Source organism: Oncorhynchus keta, unplaced genomic scaffold, assembly GCF_023373465.1.
Source record: "Oncorhynchus keta strain PuntledgeMale-10-30-2019 unplaced genomic scaffold, Oket_V2 Un_scaffold_17573_pilon_pilon, whole genome shotgun sequence".
NCBI classification, from domain to species: Eukaryota; Metazoa; Chordata; class Actinopteri; order Salmoniformes; family Salmonidae; genus Oncorhynchus; species Oncorhynchus keta.
Window position 1 is genome coordinate 694,654 of NW_026290825.1, and position 27,847 is coordinate 722,500.

The 27,847-nt window shown below is 45.5% G+C and overlaps 1 protein-coding gene across 1 annotated transcript; it reads right to left on the reverse strand.

The window, feature by feature from the left end:
* Positions 1 to 768: 768 nt before the first annotated feature.
* LOC127927766 (nuclear pore complex protein Nup107-like) lies at positions 769 to 15,868 on the reverse strand. Its single transcript, XM_052514460.1, has 9 exons — positions 15,808 to 15,868; positions 15,189 to 15,281; positions 14,817 to 14,929; positions 10,466 to 10,600; positions 9,429 to 9,532; positions 5,231 to 5,358; positions 4,465 to 4,513; positions 2,503 to 2,574; positions 769 to 875 (listed from the first exon to the last, which is right to left on the reverse strand). Exons 4-9 carry the CDS (start codon positions 10,506 to 10,508, stop codon positions 783 to 785), a joined length of 489 nt encoding a protein of 162 aa, XP_052370420.1. The 5' UTR covers positions 10,509 to 10,600; positions 14,817 to 14,929; positions 15,189 to 15,281; positions 15,808 to 15,868; the 3' UTR covers positions 769 to 782.
* Between the last annotated feature and the right edge of the window lie 11,979 nt (positions 15,869 to 27,847).

Below are 27,847 nucleotides of genomic sequence, written 5' to 3' on the forward strand. Positions count from 1 at the left end.
GGCCTAAAAGCCCCTCTTACCAGCTCAGTAACCAGGGGAACAGCAGGCCTAAAAGCCCCTCTTACCAGCTCAGTAACCAGGGCAACAGCAGGCCTAAAAGCCCCTCTTACCAGCTCAGTAACCAGGGAACAGCAGGCCTAAAAGCCCCTCTTACCAGCTCAGTAACCAGGGCAACAGCAGGCCTAAAAGCCCCTCTTACCAGCTCAGTAACCAGGGCAACAGCAGGCCTAAAAGCCCCTCTTACCAGCTCAGTAACCAGGGGAACAGCAGGCCTACAAAAGCCCTCTTACCAGCTCAGTAACCAGGGCAACAGCAGGCCTAAAAGCCCCTCTTACCAGCTCAGTAACCAGGGCAACAGCAGGCCTAAAAGCCCCTCTTACCAGCTCAGTAACCAGGGGAACATTGAAGCCTGTGAAGAACAGGCCTAAAAGCCCCTCTTACCAGCTCAGTAACCATGGGAACATTGAAGCCTGTGAAGAACAGGCCTAAAAGCCCTCTTACCAGCTCAGTAACCATGGGAACAGCAGGCCTAAAAGCCCTCTTACCAGCTCAGTAACCAGGGAAACAGCAGGCCTAAAAGCCCTCTTACCAGCTCAGTAACCAGGGGAACATTGAAGCCTGTGCTGGAAGTGTTTCTTCTCAGTTTCAGAGCATGAAGGGTATTCTCAGTTTCAGAGCATGAAGGGACCATTCTCCCTGAAAGTCAAACAGAATATTAGCCAAGGCACATGTTCTTCCTAACGACATACAAGTGCTCGTCTCTCTCAAATGACTCCAGCTACTTACCAGTAGACAGACTTGGCGTAGTATTCAATGTTGTCGGAGAAGTCCCCGATTTCATCTTTGGCGATACTCTCTAACCAATCCACAACCAACTAAGAGAGAGGAGGTGAAACGATTATTTAAAACTTTACAATGTCTCTATTACAACCATCCATCAGACCAAACAGGACTGTACCACTAGAGACAGATAATAGGGGAGGAGGTGTGTGTGTGTGTATACACTACCAGTCAAAAGTTTTAGAAAACCTGCTCATTCCAGGCCTTTTCTTAATTTGTTACTATTTTCTACATTGTAGAATAATAGTGAAGACGTCAAAACTATGAAATAACACATATGGAATCATGTAGTAACCAAAAAAAGTTTTTAAACAAAACAGATTCTTCAAAGTAGCCACCCTTTGCCTTGATGACTGCTTTGCACACTCTTGGCATTCTCTCAACCAGCTTCATGAGGTAGTCACCTGGAATGCATTTTAATTAACACGTGTGCCTTCTTAAAAGTTGATTTGTGGAATTTCTTTCCTTCTTAATGTGTTTGGGCCAATCAGGTATGGTTGGTATACAGAAGATATCCCTATTTGGTGGAAGACACCGAGTCCATATTATGTCAATAACAGCTCAAATAACTTTAAGCAAAGAGAAACGACAGTTCATCATTACTGTAAGACATGAAGGTCAGTCAATCTGGAACATTTCAAGAACTTGGAACGTTTCTTCAAGTGTAGCCGCAAAAAACCATCAAGCGCCTTGATGAAACTGGCTCTGATGAGGACCACCACAGGAAAGAGACCCAGAGTTACCTCTGCTGCTGAGGATCAGTTCATTAGAGTTACCAGTCTCTCATGAGGACCGCCACAGGAAAGGGAGACCCAGAGTTACCTCTGCTGCAGAGGATAAGTTCATTAGAGTTACCAGTCTCTCATGAGGACCGCCACAGGAAAGGGAGACCCAGAGTTCCCTCTGCTGCAGAGGATAAGTTCATTAGAGTTACCAGTCTCTCATGAGGACCACCACAGGAAAGGGAGACCCAGAGTTACCTCTGCTGCAGAGGATAAGTTCATTAGAGTTACCAGCCTCAGAAATTGCAGGTGTGTGGTTCCCACCGTGAAGCATGGAGGAGGAGGAGGTGTGATGGTGCGGGGGTGCTTTGCTGGTGACACTGTCTGTGATTTATTTAGAATTCAAGGCACACATAACCAGCATGGCTACCACAGCATTCTGCAACGATACTCCATCCCATCTGGTTTGCACTTAGTGAGACTATCATTTGTTTTTCATCAGGACAATGACCCAACACACCTCCAGGCTGTGTAAGGGCTATTTGACCAAGAAGGAGAGTAATGGAGTGCTGCATCAGATGACCTGGCCTCCACAATCACCCAAACTCAACCAAACAAGTGCTCAGCATATGTGGGAACTTCTTCAAGACTGTTGGAAAAGCATTCCAGGTGATGCTGGTTGAGAAAATGCCAAAATTGTGCAAAGCTGTCAAGGCAAAGGGTGGCAACTTTGAAGAATCTAAAATACATTTAGATTTGTTTAACACTTTTTCTTGGTTACTACATGATTCCATATGAGTTATTTCATAGTTTTGATGTCTTCACTATTATTCTACAATGAAGAACATGTTGACTGGTACTGTGTGTGTATATGTGTGTGTGTGTGTGTGTGTGTCTAACCTGTGTATGTGTGATGTGTGTGTGTGTGTGTGTGTCTAACCTGACTCTGGCGTAGAACAGCATCTCTCTGGAAAAGTTGTTCCATCACCACCTTCTCACTAACACCAGGAGCCTGAGGAGAGATGGTCACACACACAGGCGTTACTCCAGCCCATCTCTCTCCCTCACTAAAAGTTGTTCCATCACCACTCTCTCCCTCACTAACACCAGGAGCCTGAGGAGAGATGGTCACACACACAGGAGAGAGGACAGTTACTCCATGTCCTTCTCTCTCTCCCTCACTAACACCAGGAGCCTGAGGAGAGATGGTCACACACACAGGAGAGAGGACAGTTACTCCATGTCCTTCTCTCTCTCCCTCACTAACACCAGGAGCCTGAGGAGAGATGGTCACACACACAGGAGAGGACAGTTACTCCATGTCCTTCTCTCTCTCCCTCACTAACACCAGGAGCCTGAGGAGAGATGGTCACACACACAGGAGAGAGGACAGTTACTCCATGTCCTTCTCTCTCTCCCTCACTAACACCAGGAGCCTGAGGAGAGATGGTCACACACACAGGAGAGCACACAGAGAGGACAGTTACTCCATGTCCTTCTCTCTCTCCCTCACTAACACCAGGAGCCTGAGGAGAGATGGTGGTCACACACACAGGAGAGAGGACAGTTACTCCATGTCCTTCTCTCTCTCCCTCACTAACACCAGGAGCCTGAGGAGAGATGGTCACACACACAGGAGAGAGGACAGTTACTCCATGTCCTTCTCTCTCTCCCTCACTAACACCAGGAGCCTGAGGAGAGATGGTCACACACACAGGAGAGAGGACAGTTACTCCATGTCCTTCTCTCTCTCCCTCACTAACACCAGGAGCCTGAGGAGAGATGGTCACACACACAGGAGAGAGGACGGTTACTCCATGTCCTTCTCTCTCTCCCTCACTAACACCGGGAGCCTGAGGAGAGATGGTCACACACACAGGAGAGAGGACGGTTACTCCATGTCCTTCTCTCTCTCCCTCACTAACACCGGGAGCCTGAGGAGAGATGGTCACACACAGTCCTTCCTTCTCCCTCACTAACAGGAGCCAGTTACTCCATGTCCATGTCCTTCTCTCTCTCCCTCACTAACACTGGGAGCCTGAGGAGAGATCACAGGGAGAGGACGGTTACTCCATGTCCTTCTCTCTCTCCCTCACTACACACTGAGGAGAGATGGTCATGTCCTTCTCTCTCTCCTCACACTAACACAGGAGAGATGGACACGGTTACTCCATGTCCTTCTCTCTCTCCCTCCTAACACCGGGAGCCTGAGGAGAGATGGTCACACACAGGAGAGGACTCTCCATGTCCCTCTCTCCCTCACTAACACCAGCCTGAGGAGAGATGGTCACACACACAGGAGAGAGGACGGTTACTCCATGTCCTTCTCTCTCTCCCTCACCAACACCAGGAGCCTGAGGAGAGATGGTCACACACACAGGAGAGAGGACAGTTACTCCATGTCCTTCTCTCTCTCCCTCACCAACACCAGGAGCCTGAGGAGAGATGGTCACACACACAGGAGAGAGGACAGTTACTCCATGTCCTTCTCTCTCTCCCTCACTAACACCAGGAGCCTGAGGAGAGATGGTCACACACACAGGAGAGGACGGTTACTCCATGTCCTTCTCCCTCTTACTCCAGGAGCCTGAGGAGAGATGTCCAGTTACTCCATGTCCTTCTCTCTCTCCCTCACTAACACCAGGAGCCTGAGGAGAGATGGTCACACACACAGGAGAGAGGACAGTTACTCCATGTCCTTCTCTCTCTCCCTCACTAACACCAGGAGCCTGAGGAGAGATGGTGTCCATGTCCTCTCTCTCCCTCACTAACACCAGGAGCCTGAGGAGAGATGGTCACACACAGGAGAGGACAGTTACTCCATGTCCTTCTCTCTCTCCATCACACAGCAAGAAACACCCGTAGTTCCCTAACGACATCATAGTTGTAGAGGAGTACTCACAGCCACATCCATGATGATGTCATCCTCCAGCTCTGACTGGATCCTGTCTCTGAGGGGGAGGGACACAATGATGTAACAAAGTCAAACCACGCGTCTCCATAGCAACACCATTCCTCTATGTAGTGATGAAGAAAATGAATCCAAAAATAGATAGTTACATGTAGACAGGGATATTGTTTTGGACGACATAAGCGTATCGACATTTAGCTATACATTTTTTTTGTTGCGCTCGTCGGCTGTACCTACACCTAAACTTTTCCTTCACAGCCTCGTTCTCTATCTTTTTAAATAGGGAGCCGATTGGTTCAGCAGTAAAACATGTCTCTCTCTCTCTTGTCCCTCTGCAGCAGACATATGGTGATGTCTGGAACATCGCATCGCAAACAAGTCACAATACATTTGGTATCGGCGTGTAGGTATCGTGATAATATGTGATAATAAGTATCGTGATAATAAGTATCGTGATAATATCGTTTTGTGAGTTCCCTGCTAATTCACAGCCAGCCAGCCAGCCAGACAGACAGACAGCTAGCCAGCTAGCCAGCCAGCCAGCCACTAACCTGTATAGAGAAGAGGTAAAAGAGAGAGACAGACAGACAGCGACAGCCAGCCAGCCAGACAGACAGACAGCTAGCCAGCCAGACAGACAGACAGCCAGCTAGCCAGCCAGCCAGCTAGCCAGCCACTAACCTGTATAGAGAAGAGGTAAAAGAGAGAGACAGACAGAGACAGACAGACAGACAAACAGAGACAGCCAGACACTAACCTGTATAGAGAAGTGATGAGGCGCCAGGTGACCATCTCCTGCTGTAAAAGCCATCTCATACCAGCAGTCTTAGAGGACTTCTGTTGCCCTGGAGCTGCCCTCAATACCAGCCTCTGGAGCATGCCCACCTAGTACACAATACACCATTATCACTGTTCGTAAGGGCAGCATAGCTATACATACACCATTATCACTGTTCGTAAGGGCAGCATAGCTATACATGCACCATTATCACTGTTCGTAAGGGCAGCATAGCTATACATGCACCATTATCACTGTTCATAAGGGCAGCATAGCTATACATGCACCATTATCACTGTTCGTAAGGGCAGCATAGCTATACATGCACCATTATCACTGTTCAGGGCAGCATAGCTATACAATACACCATTATCACTGTTCATAAGGGCAGCATAGCTATACATGCACCATTATCACTGTTCGTAAGGGCAGCATAGCTATACAAAACACCATTATCACTTTGTTCAGAGGGGGAGCATAGCTATAAACGCACCATTATCACTGTGTTCGTAAGGGCAGCATAGCTATACACACACCATTATCACTGTTCGTAAGGGCAGTATAGCTATACATACACCATTATCACTGTTCGTAAGGGCAGCATAGCTATACACACACCATTATCACTGTTCGTAAGGGCAGCATAGCTATACGTACACCATTATCACTGTTCGTAAGGGCAGCATAGCTATACAATACACCATTATCACTGTTCATAAGGGCAGCATAGCTATACATACACCATTATCACTGTTCGTAAGGGCAGCATAGCTATACAATACACCATTATCACTGTGCATAAGGGCAGCATAGCTATACATACACCATTATCACTGTTCATAAGGGCAGCATAGCTATACATACACCATTATCACTGTGTTCATAAGGGCAGCATAGCTATACATACACCATTATCACTGTGTTCATAAGAGCAGCATAGCTATACATACACCATTATCACTGTTCATAAGGGCAGCATAGCTATACAATACACCATTATCACTGTTCATAAGGGCAGCATAGCCATACATACACCATTATCACTGTGTTCATAAGGGCAGCATAGCTATACATACACCATTATCACTGTGTTCATAAGGGCAGCATAGCTATACATACACCATTATCACTGTTCATAAGGGCAGCATAGCTATACATACACCATTATCACTGTTCATAAGGGCAGCATAGCTATACATACACCATTATCACTGTTCGTAAGGCCAGCATAGCTATACATACACCATTATCACTGTTCATAAGGGCAGCATAGCTATACATGCACCATTATCACTGTTCGTAAGGGCAGCATAGCTATACAATACACCATTATCACTGTTCATAAGGGCAGCATAGCTATACATGCACCATTATCACTGTTCGTAAGGCCAGCATAGCTATACATACCATTATCACTGTGTTCATAAGGGCAGCATAGCTATACATACACCATTATCACTGTGTTCATAAGGGCAGCATAGCTATACAATACACCATTATCACTGTTCATAAGGGCAGCATAGCCATACATACACCATTATCACTGTGTTCATAAGGGCAGCATAGCTATACAATACACCATTATCACTGTTCATAAGGGCAGCATAGCCATACATACACCATTATCACTGTGTTCATAAGGGCAGCATAGCCATACATACACCATTATCACTGTTCATAAGGGCAGCATAGCCATACATACACCATTATCACTGTGTTCATAAGGGCAGCATAGCCATACAATACACCATTATCACTGTGTTCATAAGGGCAACATAGCTATACATACACCATTATCACTGTGTTCATAAGGGCAGCATAGCTATACATACACCATTATCACTGTGTTCATAAGGGCAGCATAGCTATACATACACCATTATCACTGTGTTCATAAGGGCAGCATAGCTATACATACACCATTATCACATAAGGGCAGCATAGCCATACATTCACTGTGTTCATAAGGGCAGCATAGCTATACATACACCATTATCACTGTGTTCATAAGGGCAGCATAGCTATACATACACCATTATACATAAGGGCACACCATTATCACTGTTCATAAGGGCAGCATAGCTATACATACACCATTATCACTGTTCATAAGGGCAGCATAGCCATACATACACCATTATCACTGTGTTCATAAGGGCAGCATAGCCATACATACACCATTATCACTGTGTTCAGGGCAGCATAGCTATACATACACCATTATCACTGTTCATAAGGGCAGCATAGCCATACATACACCATACACCATTATCACTGTTCATAAGGGCAGCATAGCCATACATACACCATTATCACTGTGTTCATAAGGGCAGCATAGCCATACATACACCATTATCACTGTGTTCATAAGGGGCATAGCCATACATACACCATTATAGGGCAGCATACTATACATACACCATTATCACTGTGTTCATAAGGGCAGCATAGCTATACATACACCATTATCACTGTGTTCATAAGGGCAGCATAGCTATACATACACCATTATCACTGTGTTCATAAGGGCAGCATAGCTATACATACACCATTATCACTGTGTTCATAAGGGCAGCATAGCCATACATACACCATTATCACTGTGTTCATAAGGGCAGCATAGCTATACATACACCATTATCACTGTGTTCAGGGCAGCATAGCTATACATACACCATTATCACTGTGTTCATAAGGGCAGCATAGCTATACATACATTATCACTGTGTTCATTAGCTATACATACACCATTATCACTGTGTTCATAAGGGCAGCATAGCCATACATACACCATTATCACTGTGTTCATAAGAGCAGCATAGCTATACATACACCATTATCACTGTTCATAAGGGCAGCATAGCCATACATACACCATTATCACTGTGTTCTGTTCATAAGGGCAGCATAGCCATACATACACCATTATCACTGTTCATAAGGGCAGCATAGCCATACATACACCATTATCACTGTTCATAAGGGCAGCATAGCCATACATACACACCATTATCACTGTTATCACATAGCCATACATACACCATTATCACTGTTCATAAGGGCAGCATAGCCATACATACACCATTATCACTGTTCATAAGGGCAGCATAGCCATACATACACCATTATCACTGTGTTCATAAGGGCAGCATAGCTATACATACACCATTATCACTGTGTTCATAAGGGCAGCATAGCTATACATACACCATTATCACTGTTCATAAGGGCAGCATAGCCATACATACACCATTATCACTGTTCATAAGAGCAGCATAGCCATACATACACCATTATCACTGTTCATAAGAGCAGCATAGCCATACATACACCATTATCACTGTTCATAAGAGCAGCATAGCTATACATACACCATTATCACTGTGTTCATAAGAGCAGCATAGCTATACATACACCATTATCACTGTGTTCATAAGGGCAGCATAGCTATACATACACCATTATCACTGTTCATAAGGGCAGCATAGCCATACATACACCATTATCACTGTTCATAAGGGCAGCATAGCCATACATACACCATTATCACTGTTCATAAGGGCAGCATAGCCATACATACACCATTATCACTGTGTTCATAAGGGCAGCATAGCCATACATACACCATTATCACTGTGTTCATAAGGGCAGCATAGCCATACATACACCATTATCACTGTGTTCATAAGGGCAGCATAGCTATACATACACCATTATCACTGTTCATAAGGGCAGCATAGCTATACAATACACCATTATCACTGTGTTCATAAGGGCAGCATAGCCATACATACACCATTATCACTGTGTTCATAAGGGCAGCATAGCCATACATACACCATTATCACTGTGTTCATAAGGGCAGCATAGCCATACATACACCATTATCACTGTTCATAAGGCTGCACACAGCTCTGCATATAAAAGACACAATGACTCACACACACACACACATACGCTCGCACATACCCACGCTTGAGGAGCAAACCTCCTGCTCTACAAACTCTTGCACACACACACACACACACACACACACACACACACACACACACACACACACACACACACACGTGTTCTAAAACCCCCACACGCATGGGTTCTAAAACACACACACACTCACTAGCTAGCATACCACACAGTAGAGGGAAGTTGGTTGAGGTAAGTGAGAAAACGGTACCTTGTCTTGACAGATGGCTTCATACTCCCCCAGCAGGTCAAAGACAGCAGTGGAGGAGTGTCTGAGATAGGACTGGAGGAACTCTGGGAACAGGCTGACTGATGCTGCAGGGTACAGAGGGGAGGGGGTCAGAGGTCAGCAGTGGAGGAGTGTCTGAGATAGGACTGGAGGAACTCTGGGAACAGACTGACTGATGCTGCAGGACACAGAGGGGGGGGTCAGAGGTCAGCAGTGGAGGAGTGTCTGAGATAGGACTGGAGGAACTCTGGGAACAGACTGACGGATGCTGCAGGACACAGAGGGGGGTCAGAGGTCAGCAGTGGAGGAGTGTCTGAGATAGGACTGGAGGAACTCTGGGAACAGACTGACTGATGCTGCAGGACACAGAGGGGGGGCAGAGGTCAGCAGTGGAGGAGTGTCTGAGATAGGACTGGAGGAACTCTGGGAACAGACTGACTGATGCTGCAGGGTACAGAGGGGGGGGTCAGAGGTCAGCAGTGGAGGAGTGTCTGAGATAGGACTGGAGGAACTCTGGGAACAGACTGACTGATGCTGCAGGGTACAGAGGGGAGGGGTCAGAGGTCAGCAGTGGAGGAGTGTCTGAGATAGGACTGGAGGAACTCTGGGAACAGAGTGTTGTATTCTATTCTGGGGCGGCAGGTAGTTTAGTGGTTAGAGCGTTGGACTAGTCACCAAAAGGTTGCAAGTTCAAATCCCCGAGCTGACAAGGTACAAATCTGTCGTTCTGCCCTTGAACAGGCAGTTAACCCACTGTTCCTAGACATTATTGAAAATAAGAATTTGTTCTTAACTGACTTGCCTAGTTAAATAAAAAGGTTAAAAAATAAATTCTATACATTTACAGAACGACACCTAGCCACTACCCTCTGTAACCCTTTCCCCAAATCTGGACCTTGTAGTCAGTTATACGTGCTGATTTTCAGACCTGGCTGGGAAACCTGGGAAATGGAACCACTGGCTCATCAGTGATATTAAACAAATCAATCAACAACCAGGAGTAAATAAATGAATCTGACCAGCCTCTCCAGGATCCTCCTCCTTCAGCATTACAGAGGACATGTTGATGTCGTCAGTAAAGCTGGTGTCCCCAGTCCCAGGCCGGACAGAGGAGACGGGTACAGGCTGTTGGTCCAGTCACTGTCATCCAGGTTCTGGAGCCCAGAGGAGACAGAGACGCAGTCAAAAACACAGAAACAACCAGCGTGTGGATCCAGGTTCTGGAGCCCAGAGGGAGACAGAGACGCAGTCAAAAACACAGAAACAACCAGCTTGTGGATCCAGGTTCTGGAGCCCAGAGGGAGACAGAGACGCAGTCAAAAACACAGAAACAACCAGCGCGTGGATCCAGGTTCTGGAGCCCAGAGGGAGACAGTCAAAAACACAGAAACAACCAGCGTGTGGATCCAGGTTCTGGAGCCCAGAGGGAGACAGAGACACAGTCAAAAACACAGAAACAACCAGCGTGTGGATCCAGGTTCTGGAGCCCAGAGGGAGACAGAGACACAGTCAAAAACACAGAAACAACCAGCGTGTGGATCCAGGTTCTGGAGCCCAGAGGGAGACAGAGACACAGTCAAAAACACAGAAACAACCAGCTCGTGGATCCAGGTTCTGGAGCCCAGAGGGAGACAGAGACGCAGTCAAAAACACAGAAACAACCAGCGCGTGGATCCAGGTTCTGGTGCCCAGAGGGAGACAGAGACGCAGTCAAAAACACAGAAACAACCAGCGCGTGGATCCAGGTTCTGGAGCCCAGAGGGAGACAGAGACGCAGTCAAAAAACACAGAAACAACCAGCGCGTGGATCCAGGTTCTGGTGCCCAGAGGGAGACAGAGACGCAGTCAAAAACACAGAAACAACCAGCGTGTGGATCCAGGTTCTGGAGCCCAGAGGGAGACAGAGACGCAGTCAAAAACACAGAAACAACCAGCGCGTGGATCCAGGTTCTGGAGCCCAGAGGGAGACAGAGACGCAGTCAAAAACACAGAAACAACCAGCGTGTGGATCCAGGTTCTGGAGCCCAGAGGGAGACAGAGACACAGTCAAAAACACAGAAACAACCAGCATGTGGATCCAGGTTCTGGAGCCCAGAGGGAGACAGTCAAAAACACAGAAACAACCAGCGTGTGGATCCAGGTTCTGGAGCCCAGAGGGAGACAGTCAAAAACACAGAAACAACCAGCGTGTGGATCCAGGTTCTGGAGCCCAGAGGGAGACAGAGACACAGTCAAAAACACAGAAACAACCAGCGTGTGGATCCAGGTTCTGGAGCCCAGAGGGAGACAGTCAAAACACAGAAACAACCAGCGTGTGGATCCAGGTTCTGGAGCCCAGAGGGAGACAGAGACACAGTCAAAAACACAGAAACAACCAGCGTGTGGATCCAGGTTCTGGAGCCCAGAGGGAGACAGTCAAAAACACAGAAACAACCAGAGTGTGGATCCAGGTTCTGGAGACCAGAGGGAGACAGAGACGCAGTCAAAAACACAGAAACAACCAGCGTGTGGATCCAGGTTCTGGAGCCCAGAGGGAGACAGTCAAAAACACAGAAACAACCAGCGTGTGGATCCAGGTTCTGGAGCCCAGAGGGAGACAGAGACACAGTCAAAAACACAGAAACAACCAGCATGTGGATCCAGGTTCTGGAGCCCAGAGGGAGACAGTCAAAAACACAGAAACAACCAGCGTGTGGATCCAGGTTCTGAGCCCAGAGGGAGACAGTCAAAAACACAGAAACAACCAGCGTGTGGATCCAGGTTCTGGAGCCCAGAGGAGACAGTCAAAACACAGAAACAACCAGCGTGTGGATCCAGGTTCTGGAGCCCAGAGGAGACAGTCAAAAACACAGAAACAACCAGCGTGTGGATCCAGGTTCTGGAGCCCAGAGGGAGACAGAGACGCAGTCAAAAACACAGAAACAACCAGCGTGTGGATCCAGGTTCTGGAGCCCAGAGGGAGACAGTCAAAAACACAGAAACAACCAGCGTGTGGATCCAGGTTCTGGAGCCCAGAGGGAGACAGTCAAAAACACAGAAACAACCAGCATGTGGATCCAGGTTCTGGAGCCCAGAGGGAGACAGTCAAAAACACAGAAACAACCAGCGTGTGGATCCAGGTTCTGGAGCCCAGAGGGAGACAGTCAAAAACACAGAAACAACCAGCGTGTGGATCCAGGTTCTGGAGCCCAGAGGGAGACAGAGACACAGTCAAAAACACAGAAACAACCAGCATGTGGATCCAGGTTCTGGAGCCCAGAGGGAGACAGTCAAAAACACAGAAACAACCAGCGTGTGGATCCAGGTTCTGGAGCCCAGAGGGAGACAGTCAAAAACACAGAAACAACCAGCGTGTGGATCCAGGTTCTGGAGCCCAGAGGGAGACAGTCAAAAACACAGAAACAACCAGCGTGTGGATCCAGGTTCTGGAGCCCAGAGGGAGACAGAGACGCAGTCAAAAACACAGAAACAACCAGCGTGTGGATCCAGGTTCTGGAGCCCAGAGGGAGACAGAGACACAGTCAAAAACACAGAAACAACCAGCGTGTGGATCCAGGTTCTGGAGCCCAGAGGAGACAGTCAAAAACACAGAAACAACCAGCGTGTGGATCCAGGTTCTGGAGCCCAGAGGGAGACAGTCAAAAACACAGAACCAACCAGCATGTGGATCCAGGTTCTGGAGCCCAGAGGGAGACAGTCAAAACACAGAAACAACCAGCGTGTGGATCCAGGTTCTGGAGCCCAGAGGGAGACAGAGACAGTCAAAAACACAGAAACAACCAGCGTGTGGATCCAGGTTCTGGAGCCCAGAGGGAGACAGTCAAAACACAGAAACAACCAGCGTGTGGATCCAGGTTCTGGAGCCCAGAGGGAGACAGTCAAAAACACAGAACCAACCAGCATGTGGATCCAGGTTCTGGAGCCCAGAGGGAGACAGTCAAAAACACAGAAACAACCAGCGTGTGGATCCAGGTTCTGGAGACCAGAGGGAGACAGAGACGCAGTCAAAAACAACCAGCGTGTGGATCCAGGTTCTGGAGCCCAGAGGGAGACAGTCAAAAACACAGAAACAACCAGCGTGTGGATCCAGGTTCTGGAGCCCAGAGGGAGACAGAGACACAGTCAAAAACACAGAAACAACCAGCATGTGGATCCAGGTTCTGGAGCCCAGAGGGAGACAGTCAAAAACACAGAAACAACCAGCGTGTGGATCCAGGTTCTGGAGCCCAGAGGGAGACAGAGACACAGTCAAAAACACAGAAACAACCAGCGTGTGGATCCAGGTTCTGGTGCCCAGAGGGAGACAGAGACGCAGTCAAAAACACAGAAACAACCAGCGTGTGGATCCAGGTTCTGGAGCCCAGAGGGAGACAGAGAGACAGTCAAAAACACAGAAACAACCAGCGTGTGGATCCAGGTTCTGGAGCCCAGAGGGAGACAGTCAAAAACACAGAAACAACCAGCGTGTGGATCCAGGTTCTGGAGCCCAGAGGGAGACAGTCAAAAACACAGAAACAACCAGCGTGTGGATCCAGGTTCTGGAGCCCAGAGGGAGACAGTCAAAAACACAGAAACAACCAGCGTGTGGATCCAGGTTCTGGAGCCCAGAGGAGACAGTCAAAAACACAGAAACAACCAGCATGTGGATCCAGGTTCTGGAGCCCAGAGGGAGACAGTCAAAAACACAGAAACAACCAGCGTGTGGATCCAGGTTCTGGAGCCCAGAGGGAGACAGAGACACAGTCAAAAACACAGAAACAACCAGCGTGTGGATCCAGGTTCTGGAGCCCAGAGGGAGACAGTCAAAACACAGAAACAACCAGCGTGTGGATCCAGGTTCTGGAGCCCAGAGGGAGACAGTCAAAAACACAGAAACAACCAGCGTGTGGATCCAGGTTCTGGAGCCCAGAGACAGAGAGACAGTCAAAAACACAGAAACAACCAGCGTGTGGATCCAGGTTCTGGAGCCCAGAGGAGACAGAGACACAGTCAAAAACACAGAAACAACCAGCGTGTGGACGAACAGCATCGCAGATATTGCGATGAGCAAGATGCAACACTTCCCTCTCACACAGTATCTGCACGGGGTTCGCTTCACACTCTTACAACATGGTAGCTACATGACCAAAACAGTGGAGAAGTTTAGCCTCGCGCTCCAACGCTCTTTAGTCGTTGCAGTTGTTTACTTTATCTACGTCATATCACCGAGTCTACCTTTAATAAGAGTCAACAACTGATGAACGGTGATGCAGTGTGGTTTAATTGGCTCGGTTGTTCCGTCTCCGGATCCCCTCTTTGGAGAGAGACAGAACCACACAGTGTCTGTCAGCAGACAAAACACCCAGTCAAGACTGGTATCCATCTCCTCACCATGCTCATACTGCCCAGGGGAGGTCGTGGCGTATGGATGAAACGAGGAGTCCTGCGCCCTGTCGCCAAGATGGCCGACACATCTGGGTTCCTAGCAGCACTCTTCGGGGTGACTGTAGGGAGAGGGAGGAGTCGTCACCACGACAACAATTACAATAGAGTACAATCTGTTACGACAGTATAGCCTCGTCTCCGGTCATTCTGGGAGACACCAGCTAGTGGACGGTGAGAGTCTGGGTTAACAAACTGGACCATATGTCTTATTTTATCTAGATGTCTTTATCGTGGTTGACAACACTTTTACCTTTAGCCAAACAATGCTCTCATAGCAGAGCCAGAGGCCTGTGTTGGTATTGAAGAGGACAGACTTACAGGACTGTCTGAAGAGGGATCCAGGTGTGTGGCAGGGCAGGGAACGGGCAGGTGTGGTGGTACTACCTTGGTTGTCATCACGAGGAGAAAGGACTGGACAACAACGGTCAGGGAATATAACTGGCTAGTTACTGTTATCTAAAAGACACACCTTATGCAGTCATATAACAGCCCCATGAGACTTCTGTTAGCTAACTATTAGTCTGAACAACGGTGTGTGAGCAATGAGCATCAGTAATGCAGTAACCTAGACAACAGACAACAGGTAGGTAGGTTTACCAATGAGCATCAGTAATGCAGTAACCTAGACAACAGGTAGGTAGGGTTACCAATGAGCATCAGTAATGCAGTGACCTAGACAACAGGTAGGTAGGTTTACCAATGAGCATCAGTAATGCAGTAACCTAGACAACAGGTAGGTAGGGTTACCAATGAGCATCAGTAATGCAGTGACCTAGACAACAGGTAGGTAGGTTTACCAATGAGCATCAGTAATGCAGTAACCTAGACAACAGGTAGGTAAGTTTACCAATGAGCATCAGTAATGCAGGTCTTACATGGTGTAACCTAGACATGACAGGTAGGTAGGTTTACCATGACAACGGCCCAATAAGGATACAGTTGAATTGAGCCTTCTTCTGAACCGAACTCTTTCGGTGTGCTGCTCTGGTCACTTCAGAGGCATCTCGTACAATCATTCTGGCGACAGCAACTCATTCTGGTCCCTACAACAGAGGAACAGAGGAACCATTCTGGTTACAACAGAGGAACCATGTTAGTTCAGATACTGTAAAGGCAACAACAACTCATTCTGGTCCCTACAACAGAGGAACCATGTTAGTTCAGATACTGTAAAGGCGACAGCAACTCATTCTGGTCCATGTTGGATGGATGCAAACAATCAAGACATCATTCTGCATAAGATACTTTGTTTGTTATAATTTAATTGAGAAGTTTTTTTTTAGGAAAGCCTTTCCATCTACCAGAAACCAGTCAGGCCAGATATCAATAACATTGCTATATTTTCCCCTGTTCCTTAAAATATCTTACCTTGCTTCAAAAGTAACCTATAGACAAAATCTTACAATAGAAACGTAGAGGCAATTATTTTATTAAGGCTTCCTCGTATGCATTCTCTTATTCTAATTTGTTTTCTTTTGTTGTCAAGCAACCACAGACTTTATCCAAGTCATTGTTATAGCAACTCATGATAGTTGTTGCATCTTTAGAGTTATCTTATTTCTACATTTCTATTGGATATTTCCATATCTGTCCATGAAAAATCTGAACAACGTTTTCCTGCAAATTGCATTTTTGGAACATTAGTGTGTAGGCCTCTACCCGCTGTGTGCACAGTCGCTGCGCCTAAAATGTTCAGTATCAGTATTTTAAACTAAACATTCTGGGCCCAGTTCTCCAAAAGCATCTTAAACAGCGACTGCCTTTATAAAGCAACAAATCCCTTTTGAAAACAGCCTCGATATGGCATCGATATGAATCAGATGCAACAGTTTGTTTATTCTCGTGTCCAAATTGACTACATGGTGTAAATAGGATAATTTTGTCCATAAAGTCAGTCTCGTCTAAAACAGAGTTCGGACTTTTATGTGTCACACAACAGGTAAATGAAGTTTTGAGTTTTGATTTGACAATGTACATATATATGCCCACTTAACATGTGGTGAACAGCTGTGGTGATTGCTCTGTCTAGCAGCTGACTCTTGTTTACATAAGAAATAATAATAATAATAATAAATGCCATTTAGCTGACGCTTTTATCCAAACGACTTACAGTCATTGCATACATCTACGTATATGGTCCCGGGAATCGAACCCACTACCCTGGCGTTACAAGCGCCATGCTCTGTCTACCAACTGAGCCACAGAAGGACCAAGGAAGACAACACATTGCAATTATTATTATTTTTTTACTTGAGAAATACTGCACCAAAACATCTTAAAGATGTGAAATTACACAACTGAAACTCCATTGGCAAACACGTCAACATGTATTACAGATCGATCCAAACCGGTCCCTGATCTATTCCATCAGCCTTATTAATTCATTGTACTTATAACGTTGCCTCCACACTGCACTACTTTAATACGCATCACGGGGATTAAGAAATGAATATCCTCAGTTCCTCTATGGGGGAAACTGAATGAGAAGATACATGGCGTTGAAGCCGCACTTAGACCAGATGCTCAAATTACGCTCGCTACCTGTAATCCAGAAACAATATAGTCCCGTTAAACAAATCACAAGTTACTGAACACTTCAAAATGAAATAAAACGTGATTTACTATAAAGAGCCATTAGTTGACTAGCTGGTGGTACAAACAAACCACTTGCTTAGACACGTTCAAACGACTAGCTTAACAAGCTAATATTGCTAACACATGTCCCATACCTGCCATTACACATCTACAGACAGCGTACATACATGTAGTACACTCACTAAATACTGTAACAAGGTCACATATATCCCTGTAATTATATATATGTTTTTATATCAGCATAAGAAGCGTTTTTACCAGTCCATGACAGCAGGATATTAACTCCACAGTAAAACTAATCCAGTCTGATAGTTTCTACTTCCGGTTCCCGCTCGACAAGGAATTACAATCGAGCTCCAATACTGTTCATTAATAAACCCCATTAAATAGAGCCAAATATCCCATTCTTTCGCGACTCAAAATCATTCGTAAAATCTAAATACCGTCATTTTAAATTGGGCAAATCAGTGTTTACTAGTTATTAATTTATATTTGAGATTATAATCGATTACTTTGGACTGATCACCGTAAAACAGCTACTGCCATAGAGATAGATAGAGAATTCCCTTGAATTGAATGAATGTTTTTATATCTGTGCCATTATATCGTCTGTGAGCACACGGGGCAGCGCCATTGAGGCAATTTCTATTTGAAGTAGTCCATTTTCTTATTCTCGATTGTCTGATCCCTCCTGATGACCCGGTTGGGACATGACTCAATCAGAGTCATCAGGAGGGATCAGATAATACAGTTGGAAATCTCACCCAGTTAACTACATTACAATGGTGCTGAAGCCCTTCAATGGAGCTACACATGCTAAAACTGGTATTTGGGCCATTACAGGTCTCTATTATTCTCTATGACTGCTGAGCGTCATCTATTCCACAGGCTGTAAAGAGTAGTCATGTTGCGCTCAATAACGGACCATTCCTACAGCGCCACCTTCGGGCAGCAACAGTTAAATGTCCGTATGCTTTTTTTTTTTTTTACTCATGAAGTGGTTATTCTCGCGGCCAACCCTTCTTTAAATAATCTCATTTACCAAGGCATTCTTTCTTGATATCATGGCAATGTATTAAACATGAACTTGTAGCACGTAAAGTTATACAATAACACATGGCTATGTGTCCAGAATGTTGCACTTTGACACAATTTGTCTTAAAACATAAAATAAAAAGTCTCTTCATGTATTTTAATTTTTATTGTATTTTATTTTATTGTATTTTATTGTATTTATTTATTTATTGTATTATCCCATGTGGTCATCAGCAGTCCCTTTCAGACAGAGATTGCAGGGCCATATCAATGTTTCATCAAAGTCCATGTTATTTTCCTGCATGTTGAAGAACAGGAAGTGTCTCTCTGTCCACAGAGTTTCCTGGAGACCCAGAATAGCACCGTTGTGTGTTGTGTTGTTTATATGATTCAGGCCTTCCAAGGATGCTGTGTGTTTCTGAGACAAACGTCAGACAGGCTGAGTGGTCACACCCTGCGAGAGGCTGGAGAAGTCCATATACTGAGTCCCAAATGGCACCCTATTCCCTATAGAGTGAACTACTTTGACCAGAGCCTGGACGCACCCTATTCCCTATATAGTGAACTACTTTGACCAGAGCCTGGACGCACCCTATTCCCTATATAGTGAACTACTTTTAACCAGAGATCTATGGAAGCTGGTCAAAAGTAGTGCACTATATAGGGAATAGTGCCAGGCCCATAGGGTTCTAGTCAAAAGTAGTGCACTATATAGGGAATAGGGTCAGGGCCCATAGTGTTCTAGTCAAAGTAGTGCACTATATAGGGAATAGGGTGCCAGGGCCCATAGGGTTCTAGTCAAAAGTAGTGCACTATATAGGGAATAGGGTGCCAGGGCCCATAGGGTTCTAGTCAAAAGTAGTGCACTATATAGGGAATAGGGTGCCAGGGCCCATAGGGTTCTAGTCAAAAGTAGTGCACTATATAGGGAATAGGGTGCCAGGGCCCATAGGGTTCTAGACAAAAGTAGTGCACTATATAGGGAATAGGGTGCCAGGGCCCATAGGGTTCTAGTCAAAAGTAGTGCACTATATAGGGAATAGGGTGCCATTTTAATACACCCATGGCGTTTGCGGCACAGAAAGGACAATACTGACAGTATAGAAGTAGTTCAATAACTGGTGAGGAACAACGGAAGGAGAGTTTTAAAAACGGTTTATTTAAAGGTATGTGTGGTGGAACGGACGCCAGGGAGAATATGTGTCCCGATAACACATTGAACAACGGAAGGAGAGTTTTAAGAACGGTTTATTTAAAAGGTATGTGTGGTGGAACGGACGCCAGGGAGAATATGTGTCCCGATAACACATTGAACAACGGAAGGAGAGTTTTAAGAACGGTTTATTTAAAAGGTATGTGTGGTGGAACGGACGCCAGGAGAATATGTATCCCGATAACACATTGAACAACGGAAGGAGAGTTTTAAGAACGGTTTATTTAAAAGGTATGTGTGGTGGAACGGACTCCAGGAGAATATGTGTCCCGATAACACATTGAACAACGGAAGGAGAGTTTTAAGAACGGTTTATTTAAAAGGTATGTGTGGTGGAACGGACTCCAGGGAGAATATGTATCCCGATAACACATTGAACAACGGAAGGAGAGTTTTAAGAACAGTTTATTTAAAAGGTATGTGTGGTGGAACGGACGCCAGGGAGAATATGTGTCCGATAACACATTGAACAACGGAAGGAGAGTTTTAAAACAGTTTATTTAAAAGGTATGTGTGGTGGAACGGACGCCAGGGAGAATATGTGTCCCGATAACACATTGAACAACGGAAGGAGAGTTTTAAAAACGGTTTATTTAAAAGGTATGTGTGGTGGAACGGACGCCAGGGAGAATATGTATCCCGATAACACATTGTCAGTGTTTATGTAGGCCGTTATTGTAAATAAGAATTTGTTCTTAACTGACTTGTCTAGATAAATAAAGGCTATATACACTGCTCAAAAAAATAAAGGGAACACTAAAATAACACGTCCTAGATCTGAATGAATGAAATATTCTTATTAAATACTTTTTTCTTTACATAGTTGAATGTGCTCAAATGATCAATGGAAATCAAATTTATCAACCCATGGAGGTCTGGATATGGAGTCACACTCAAAATTAAAGTGGAAAACCACACAGGCTGATCCAACTTTGATGTAATGTCCTTAAAACAAGTCAAAATGAGGCCTCCACGTGCCTGTATAATATAATATATAATATATGCCATTTAGCAGACGCTTTTATCCAAAGCGACTTACAGTCATGTGTGCATACATTCTACGTATGGGTGGTCCCGGGGATCGAACCCACTACCCTGACGTTACAAGCGCCATGCTCTACCAACTGAGCTACAGAAGGACCACATGATTGTATGACCTCCCTACAACGCCTGGGCATGCTCCTGATGAGGTGGCGGATGGTCTCCTGAGGGATCTCCTCCCAGACCTGGACTAAAGCATCCACCAACTCCTAGACAGTCTGTGGTGCAACGTGGCGTTGGTGGATGGAGCGAGACATGATGTCCCAGATGTGCTCAACTGGATTCAGGTCTGGGGAACGGGCGGGACAGTCCATAGCATCAATGCCTTCCTCTTGCAGGAACTGCTGACACACTCCAGCCGCATGAGGTCTAGCATGGTCTTGCATTAGGAGGAACCCAGGGCCAACCGCACCAGCATATGGTCTCACAAGGGGTCTGAGGATTTCATCGTGGTACCTAATGGCAGTCAGGCTACCTCTGGCGAGCACATGGAGGGCTGTGCGGCCCCCCAAAGAAATGCCACCCCACACCATGACTGACCCACCGCCAAACCGATCATGCTGGAGGATGTTGCAGGCAGCAGAACGTTCTCCACGGCGTCTCCAGACTCTGTCACGTGCTCAGTGTGAACCTGCTTTCATCTGTGAAGAGCACAGGGCGCCAGTGGCAAATTTGCCAATCTTGGTGTTCTCTGACAAATGCCGAACGTCCTGCATGGTGTTGGGCTGTAAGAACAACCTCCACCTGTGGACATCAGGCCCTCATACCACCCTCATGGAGTCTGTTTCTGACCATTTGAGCAGACACATGAACATTTGTGGCCTGCTGGTGGTCATTTTACAGGGCTCTGGCAGTGCTCCTCCTTGCACAAAGGCGGAGGTAGCGGTCCTGCTGCTTGGTTGTTGCCCTCCTACGGCCTCCTCCACATCTCCTGATGTACTGGCCTGTCTCCTGGTAGCGCCTCCATGCTCTGGACACTACGCTGACAGACACAGCAAACCTTCTTGCCACAGCTCGCATTGATGTGCCATCCTGGATGAACTGCACTACCTGAGTCACTTGTGTGGGTTGTAGACTCCGTCTCATGCTACCACTAGAGTGAAAGCACCGCCAGCATTCAAAAGTGACCAAAACATCAGCCAGGAAGCGTAGGAACTGAGAAGTGGTCTGTGGTCCCCACCTGCAGAACCACTCCTTTATTGGGGGTGTCTTGCTAATTGCCTATAATTTCCACCTGTTGTCTATTCCATTTGCACAACAGCATGTGAAATGTATTGTCAAGCAGTGTTGCTTCCTAAGTGGACAGTTTGATTTCACAGAAGTGTGTTTGACTTGGAGTTACATTGTGTTGTTTAAGTGTTCCCTTTATTTTTTTGAGCAGTGTGTGTGTGTGTGTATGTATATATATATATATGTGTGTGTGTGTGTTCATCTGATAAAAGACCACTCCCTCTCCTACGGGACCAGACTGTTATTTGCTCATTGTATGTTATAGTCTCCATGGAGTTACCTCACTCTAGGCAAGTCACTTCAGGCCAGCCAAGTTCCTCATCATTTTAACTTATAGTACGCTTCCTTGGCCCGACTTACTTTATTCCCACCCCCAAGGAGTCCAATCATTGGCCTGAATGACTCCATTTCTCTGATCTGACAGCTGCTTCCACCTATCCCTGACAGGCATATCAGTTACACTAAGCTTAGCTGTAGATTCTGCAGCAGAGGCCCAGAGCAGCTGATGAGTTAATGTGCTACTGGCTTATTGTATGTACCCCCCCCGATGACAGGACCAGAGGGCCTCAGATCCTCATGTCATCCTCATGTCATCCATGGGAGTAAAGAAGACATTGAATTATTCCAGAGTAGAGATCAGCAAGCATATTTTCAATAGATCATGTGCTCTGTGATTCTATATACACAAAGAGATGTAGGATATGTATTGTATGGAGTCTAACTGTTCAGCAGGCAGCTCTGCTCTAGCCACTGTCTGATGACTTTTTCCCTGACAGAGAGAGATATGGAAAGAGGGAGAGAGAGAAAGAGAGATCGTGATAGGGAGAGAGAGCAATAGAGAGGGAGGGAGAGAGTGAGAGAAAGAGAATGGGTGAGATAGTGAGGAGAGACAGTGAGAGAAATAGAGAGTAGGCAAGAGAAGTACATGAAACAGAATATCTGCCAATGGAGTGATAGATGACTTCTATATGAACCCTAGTCTGGGCAGCTCTGCTGTGATCTTGTATTCAACAAGACATCTGACTTCCTGCAGTATGGTACCTAGTGTGACTGGTGCTGCTGCTAACTGTGCTGTCTTTCAACTACTTACTGCCAGATTTACATTACAGAGCAGGAACATTTCTGAAACTTTCCTTCACGTCTTGGTTCTATTCATGTATGTCTGTGTATCTGACTATCTCACCCTCCTCTACCTCAAAGCTACAGAGGATTAAAGAGGAAAGCAGTACCACTACAGCAGGGTGTCCAACTCATTCCATGGAGGGCCTAGTGTCTGCTGGTTTGGGGTTCCCTTTCAATTATGACCTAGACAACCAGGTGAGAGTTCCTTACTAAGACCTAGACAACCAGGTGAGAGTTCCTTACTAAGACCTAGACAACCAGGTGAGAGTTCCTTACTAAGACCTAGACAACCAGGTGAGAGTTCCTTACTAAGACCTAGACAACCAGGTGAGAGTTCCTTACTAAGACCTAGACAACCAGGTGAGAGTTCCTTACTAAGACCTAGACAACCAGGTGAGAGTTCCTTACTAGGACCTAGACAACCAGGTGAGAGTTCCTTACTAAGACCTAGACAACCAGGTGAGAGTTCCTTACTAAGACCTAGACAACCAGGTGAGAGTTCCTTACTAAGACCTAGACAACCAGGTGAGAGTTCCTTACTTGGACCTAGACAACCAGGTGAGAGTTCCTTACTAGGATCTAGACAACCAGGTGAGAGTTCCTTACTTGGACCTAGACAACCAGGTGAGAGTTCCTTACTAGGATCTAGACAACCAGGTGAGAGTTCCGAACTAATCAGTGACCTTCATTTGTCAATCAAGTAGGAGAAAAAATCCACATACACTCTGCCCTCCGTGGAATGAGTTTGACACAGAGATGGGGAGGTGGTTAAACCACAGAGATAAAAACCATCTGTATGGCTAAACCACAGAGATAAAAACCATCTGTATGGCTAAACCACAGAGATAAAACCATCTGTATGGCTAAACAACAGAGATAAAACCATATGTATGGCTAAACCACAGAGATAAAACCATCTGTATGGCTAAACCACAGAGATAAAACAATATGTATGGCTAAACCACAGAGATAAAACCATCTGTATGGCTAAACAACAGAGATAAAACCATATGTATGGCTAAACCACAGAGATAAAACCATCTGTATGGCTAAACCACAGAGATAAAACAATATGTATGGCTAAACCACAGAAATAAATCAATCTGTATGGCTAAACCACAGAGATAAAACAATCTGTATGGTTAAACCACAGAGATAAAACCATCTGTATGGCTAAACCACAGAGATAGAAATCAATCTGTATGGCTAAACCACAGAGATAAAACAATCTGTATGGTTAAACCACAGAGATAAAACAATCTGTATGGTTAAACCACAGAGATAAAACCATCTGTATGGCTAAACCACAGAGATAAAACCATCTGTATGGCTAAACCACAGAGATAAAAACCATCTGTATGGCTAAACCACAGAGATAAAACCATCTGTATGGCTAAACCACAGAGATAAAACCATCTGTATGGCTAAACCACAGAGATAAAACCATCTGTATGGCTAAACCACGGCGATAAAACCATCTGTATGGCTAAACCACAGAGATAAAACCATCTGTATGGCTAAACCACAGAGATAAAACCACCTGTATGGCTAAACCACAGAGATAAATCCATCTGTTTGGCTAAACCACAGAGATAAAACCACCTGTATGGCTAAACCACAGAGATAAATCCATCTGTTTGGCTAAACCACAGAGATAAAACCATCTGTATGGCTAAACCACAGAGATAAAACAATCTGTATGGTTAAACCACAGAGATAAAACCATCTGTATGGCTAAACCACAGAGATAGAAATCAATCTGTATGGCTAAACCACAGAGATAAAACAATCTGTATGGTTAAACCACAGAGATAAAACAATCTGTATGGTTAAACCACAGAGATAAAACCATCTGTATGGCTAAACCACAGAGATAAAACCATCTGTATGGCTAAACCACAGAGATAAAAACCATCTGTATGGCTAAACCACAGAGATAAAACCATCTGTATGGCTAAACCACAGAGATAAAACAATCTGTATGGCTAAACCACAGAGATAAAACCATCTGTATGGCTAAACCACAGAGATAAAACCATCTGTATGGCTAAACCACAGAGATAAAACCATCTGTATGGCTAAACCACAGAGATAAAACCATCTGTATGGCTAAACCACAGAGATAAAACCATCTGTATGGCTAAACCACAGAGATAAAACCATCTGTATGGCTAAACCACAGAGATAAAACCATCTGTATGGCTAAAACAACAACAACAACACGGAACATTCCGGCGATGGGCCGGCGTCATGGCAACGCCCTTGCATGGCAATCCAATTTATTGAACTACAGATGCTGGGTTATACAAAATACACCACTTCAATTAAGGCTTTTTAGTTTACATTTGGCCACGCCCCCTCTGTTTTTCCCTCCCCAGCCCCTCCCCCTTAATAGGCAGATGACTTTGCATTTCCAATACTGTGGCTCTGTGAGGGGACATGGTACACATGGTCTGTCCACCAGGACTGATGCTGTTGGTTATCATCACAGCAACACAAGGCGACAAAGGCATTCTCTTACAAGAGGTCAACAGAGGTCACGCAACTCACAACAAACGTGCAACTTTAACCCCCCCCTCCCCTCCCCTCCCCTCCCTCCATCTCAAATGGCAACCTAAGCCCATAGGGCTATAGTCAAAAGTAGTGCCCTATGTAGGGAATAGGGTGCCATTAGGGACGTACCCCCCACCCCCGTCTCATCCAAGTTCTGCCTGTTCCTCCTCCTCCATCATCATCATCATCATCATCATCTCTACATTGCTGTGGTTCTTATTGTATTTCAGTCTTATTCCCTGCTGCTTCAAACACATTAGTTTGTCCCCCCCTCAACCCCACATTCACTATAGAACAGAATAACAACCCCACACGGTTACTCTTCATCACCATCATCATCATCATCAACATCTGACAGGAAACAGGTCAAACCAAGTATTACACAGGTGAAATAGTCACTAACAGGCAAGTTTCTTTACTGACAGGATCCAATATTTGGTTTTCATGTCCTCAGCTGACAACAGATGCATTAGCAAGCAAGGGGACAGGGGGAGTGGCTTGGGGAGAGGGTGAGGGGCTGGGGGACAGGGGAGGGACTGGAAGAGATGGGGAAGGGCTGGGAGAGATGGGGAGGGGCTGGGGGAGAGGGAGAGGGGCTGGGGGAGGGCTAGGGGAGAGGTGTGAGATAGGGGAAAGAGGCTAGGGGACAGGGGGAGATAGGGGCTGTGGGAGGGAGGGAGAAGGGGAGAGAGGCTGTTTTAGAAAAGGAGAGGGAGTACAGTGAGAATCTACAGTAGAGTTTCCCAAACTCGGTCCTGGGCCCCCCCCTGGGTGCATGTTTTGGTTCTTGCCCTAGCACTACACAGATTACTCAAATAATATTCAAGCTTGATTATTTGAATCAGCTGTGCAGTGCCAAAAGGTGTCCCCCTTGGGGTCTCCAGGACCTAGTTTGGGAAACACTGCTCTACAACAACAGAAGTGTGGAGAATGACATCACCAATGACATTATTTTATTTATTTTTTTCGTATTAAAAACTCTCATTTAAAAAAAAAAAATCTATACTTCCTGTTGTAGATCGCAGATTCCATGAGAGGGGATTGGCTAACTGGACAAACCAACCAATGAGAGACGGCCTTGGAAGGATAAAGTTTAAAAAATAAAAAAAAACATGATGAGGATCGCCCAGTCACTTCGGCCATTGGTGTCTCAGAAGTTTGGTCGCTTGTTAAAATGTCCAGTCCCTCTTTGACCACAACCCCAATTGAAAAACCCCACTGTACAAACATCTTTGTAAACAACACAAGGGCTGCCTCCAAAATTGCACCCTAATTCCTTATATAGTGTACTACTTTTGACCAGGGCCCATAGGAAACCAATAGGGAAACCAATAGGGAAAACCAATAGGGAAACCAATAGGGAAACCAATAGGGAAACCAATAGGAAACCAATAGGGAAACCAATAGGGAAACCAATAGGGGAAACCAATAGGGAAACCAATAGGGGAAACCAATAGGGAAACCAATAGGGGAAACCAATAGGGGAAACCAATAGGGAAACCAATAGGGAAACCAATAGGGAAACCAATAGGGGAAACCAATAGGGAAACCAATAGGGAAACCAATAGGGAAACCAATAGGGAAACCAATAGGGAAACCAATAGGGGAAACCAATAGGGAAACCAATAGGGAAACCAATAGGGGAAACCAATAGGGAAACCAATAGGGGAAACCAATAGGGAAACCAATAGGGAAACCAATAGGGAAACCAATAGGGAAACCAATAGGGGAAACCAATAGGGAAACCAATAGGGGAAACCAATAGGGAAACCAATAGGGGAAACCAATAGGGGAAACCAATAGGGAAACCATTGGGCTCTGGTCAAATATAATACATTTGGGTGCCATTTCAGACGTAAGAAAACCCAGGCAAGACATAGAAGGATGATTGGATAGTTATAGTTAGATTCTCCAGAAAGAAAGAAAACCCAGGCAAGACATAGAAGGATGATTGGATAGTTATAGTTAGATTCTCCAGAAAGAAAGAAAACCCAGGCAAGACATAGAAGGATGATTGGATAGTTATAGTTAGATTCTCCAGAAAGAAAGAAAACCCAGGCAAGACATAGAAGGATGATTGAATAGTTATAGTTAGATTCTCCAGAAAGAAAGAAAAACGCTATTTGAAGGCACCATCATCAGGCTAAAAGACAATATGATAGTTACTGAAAAAAACATTACTTTTTTT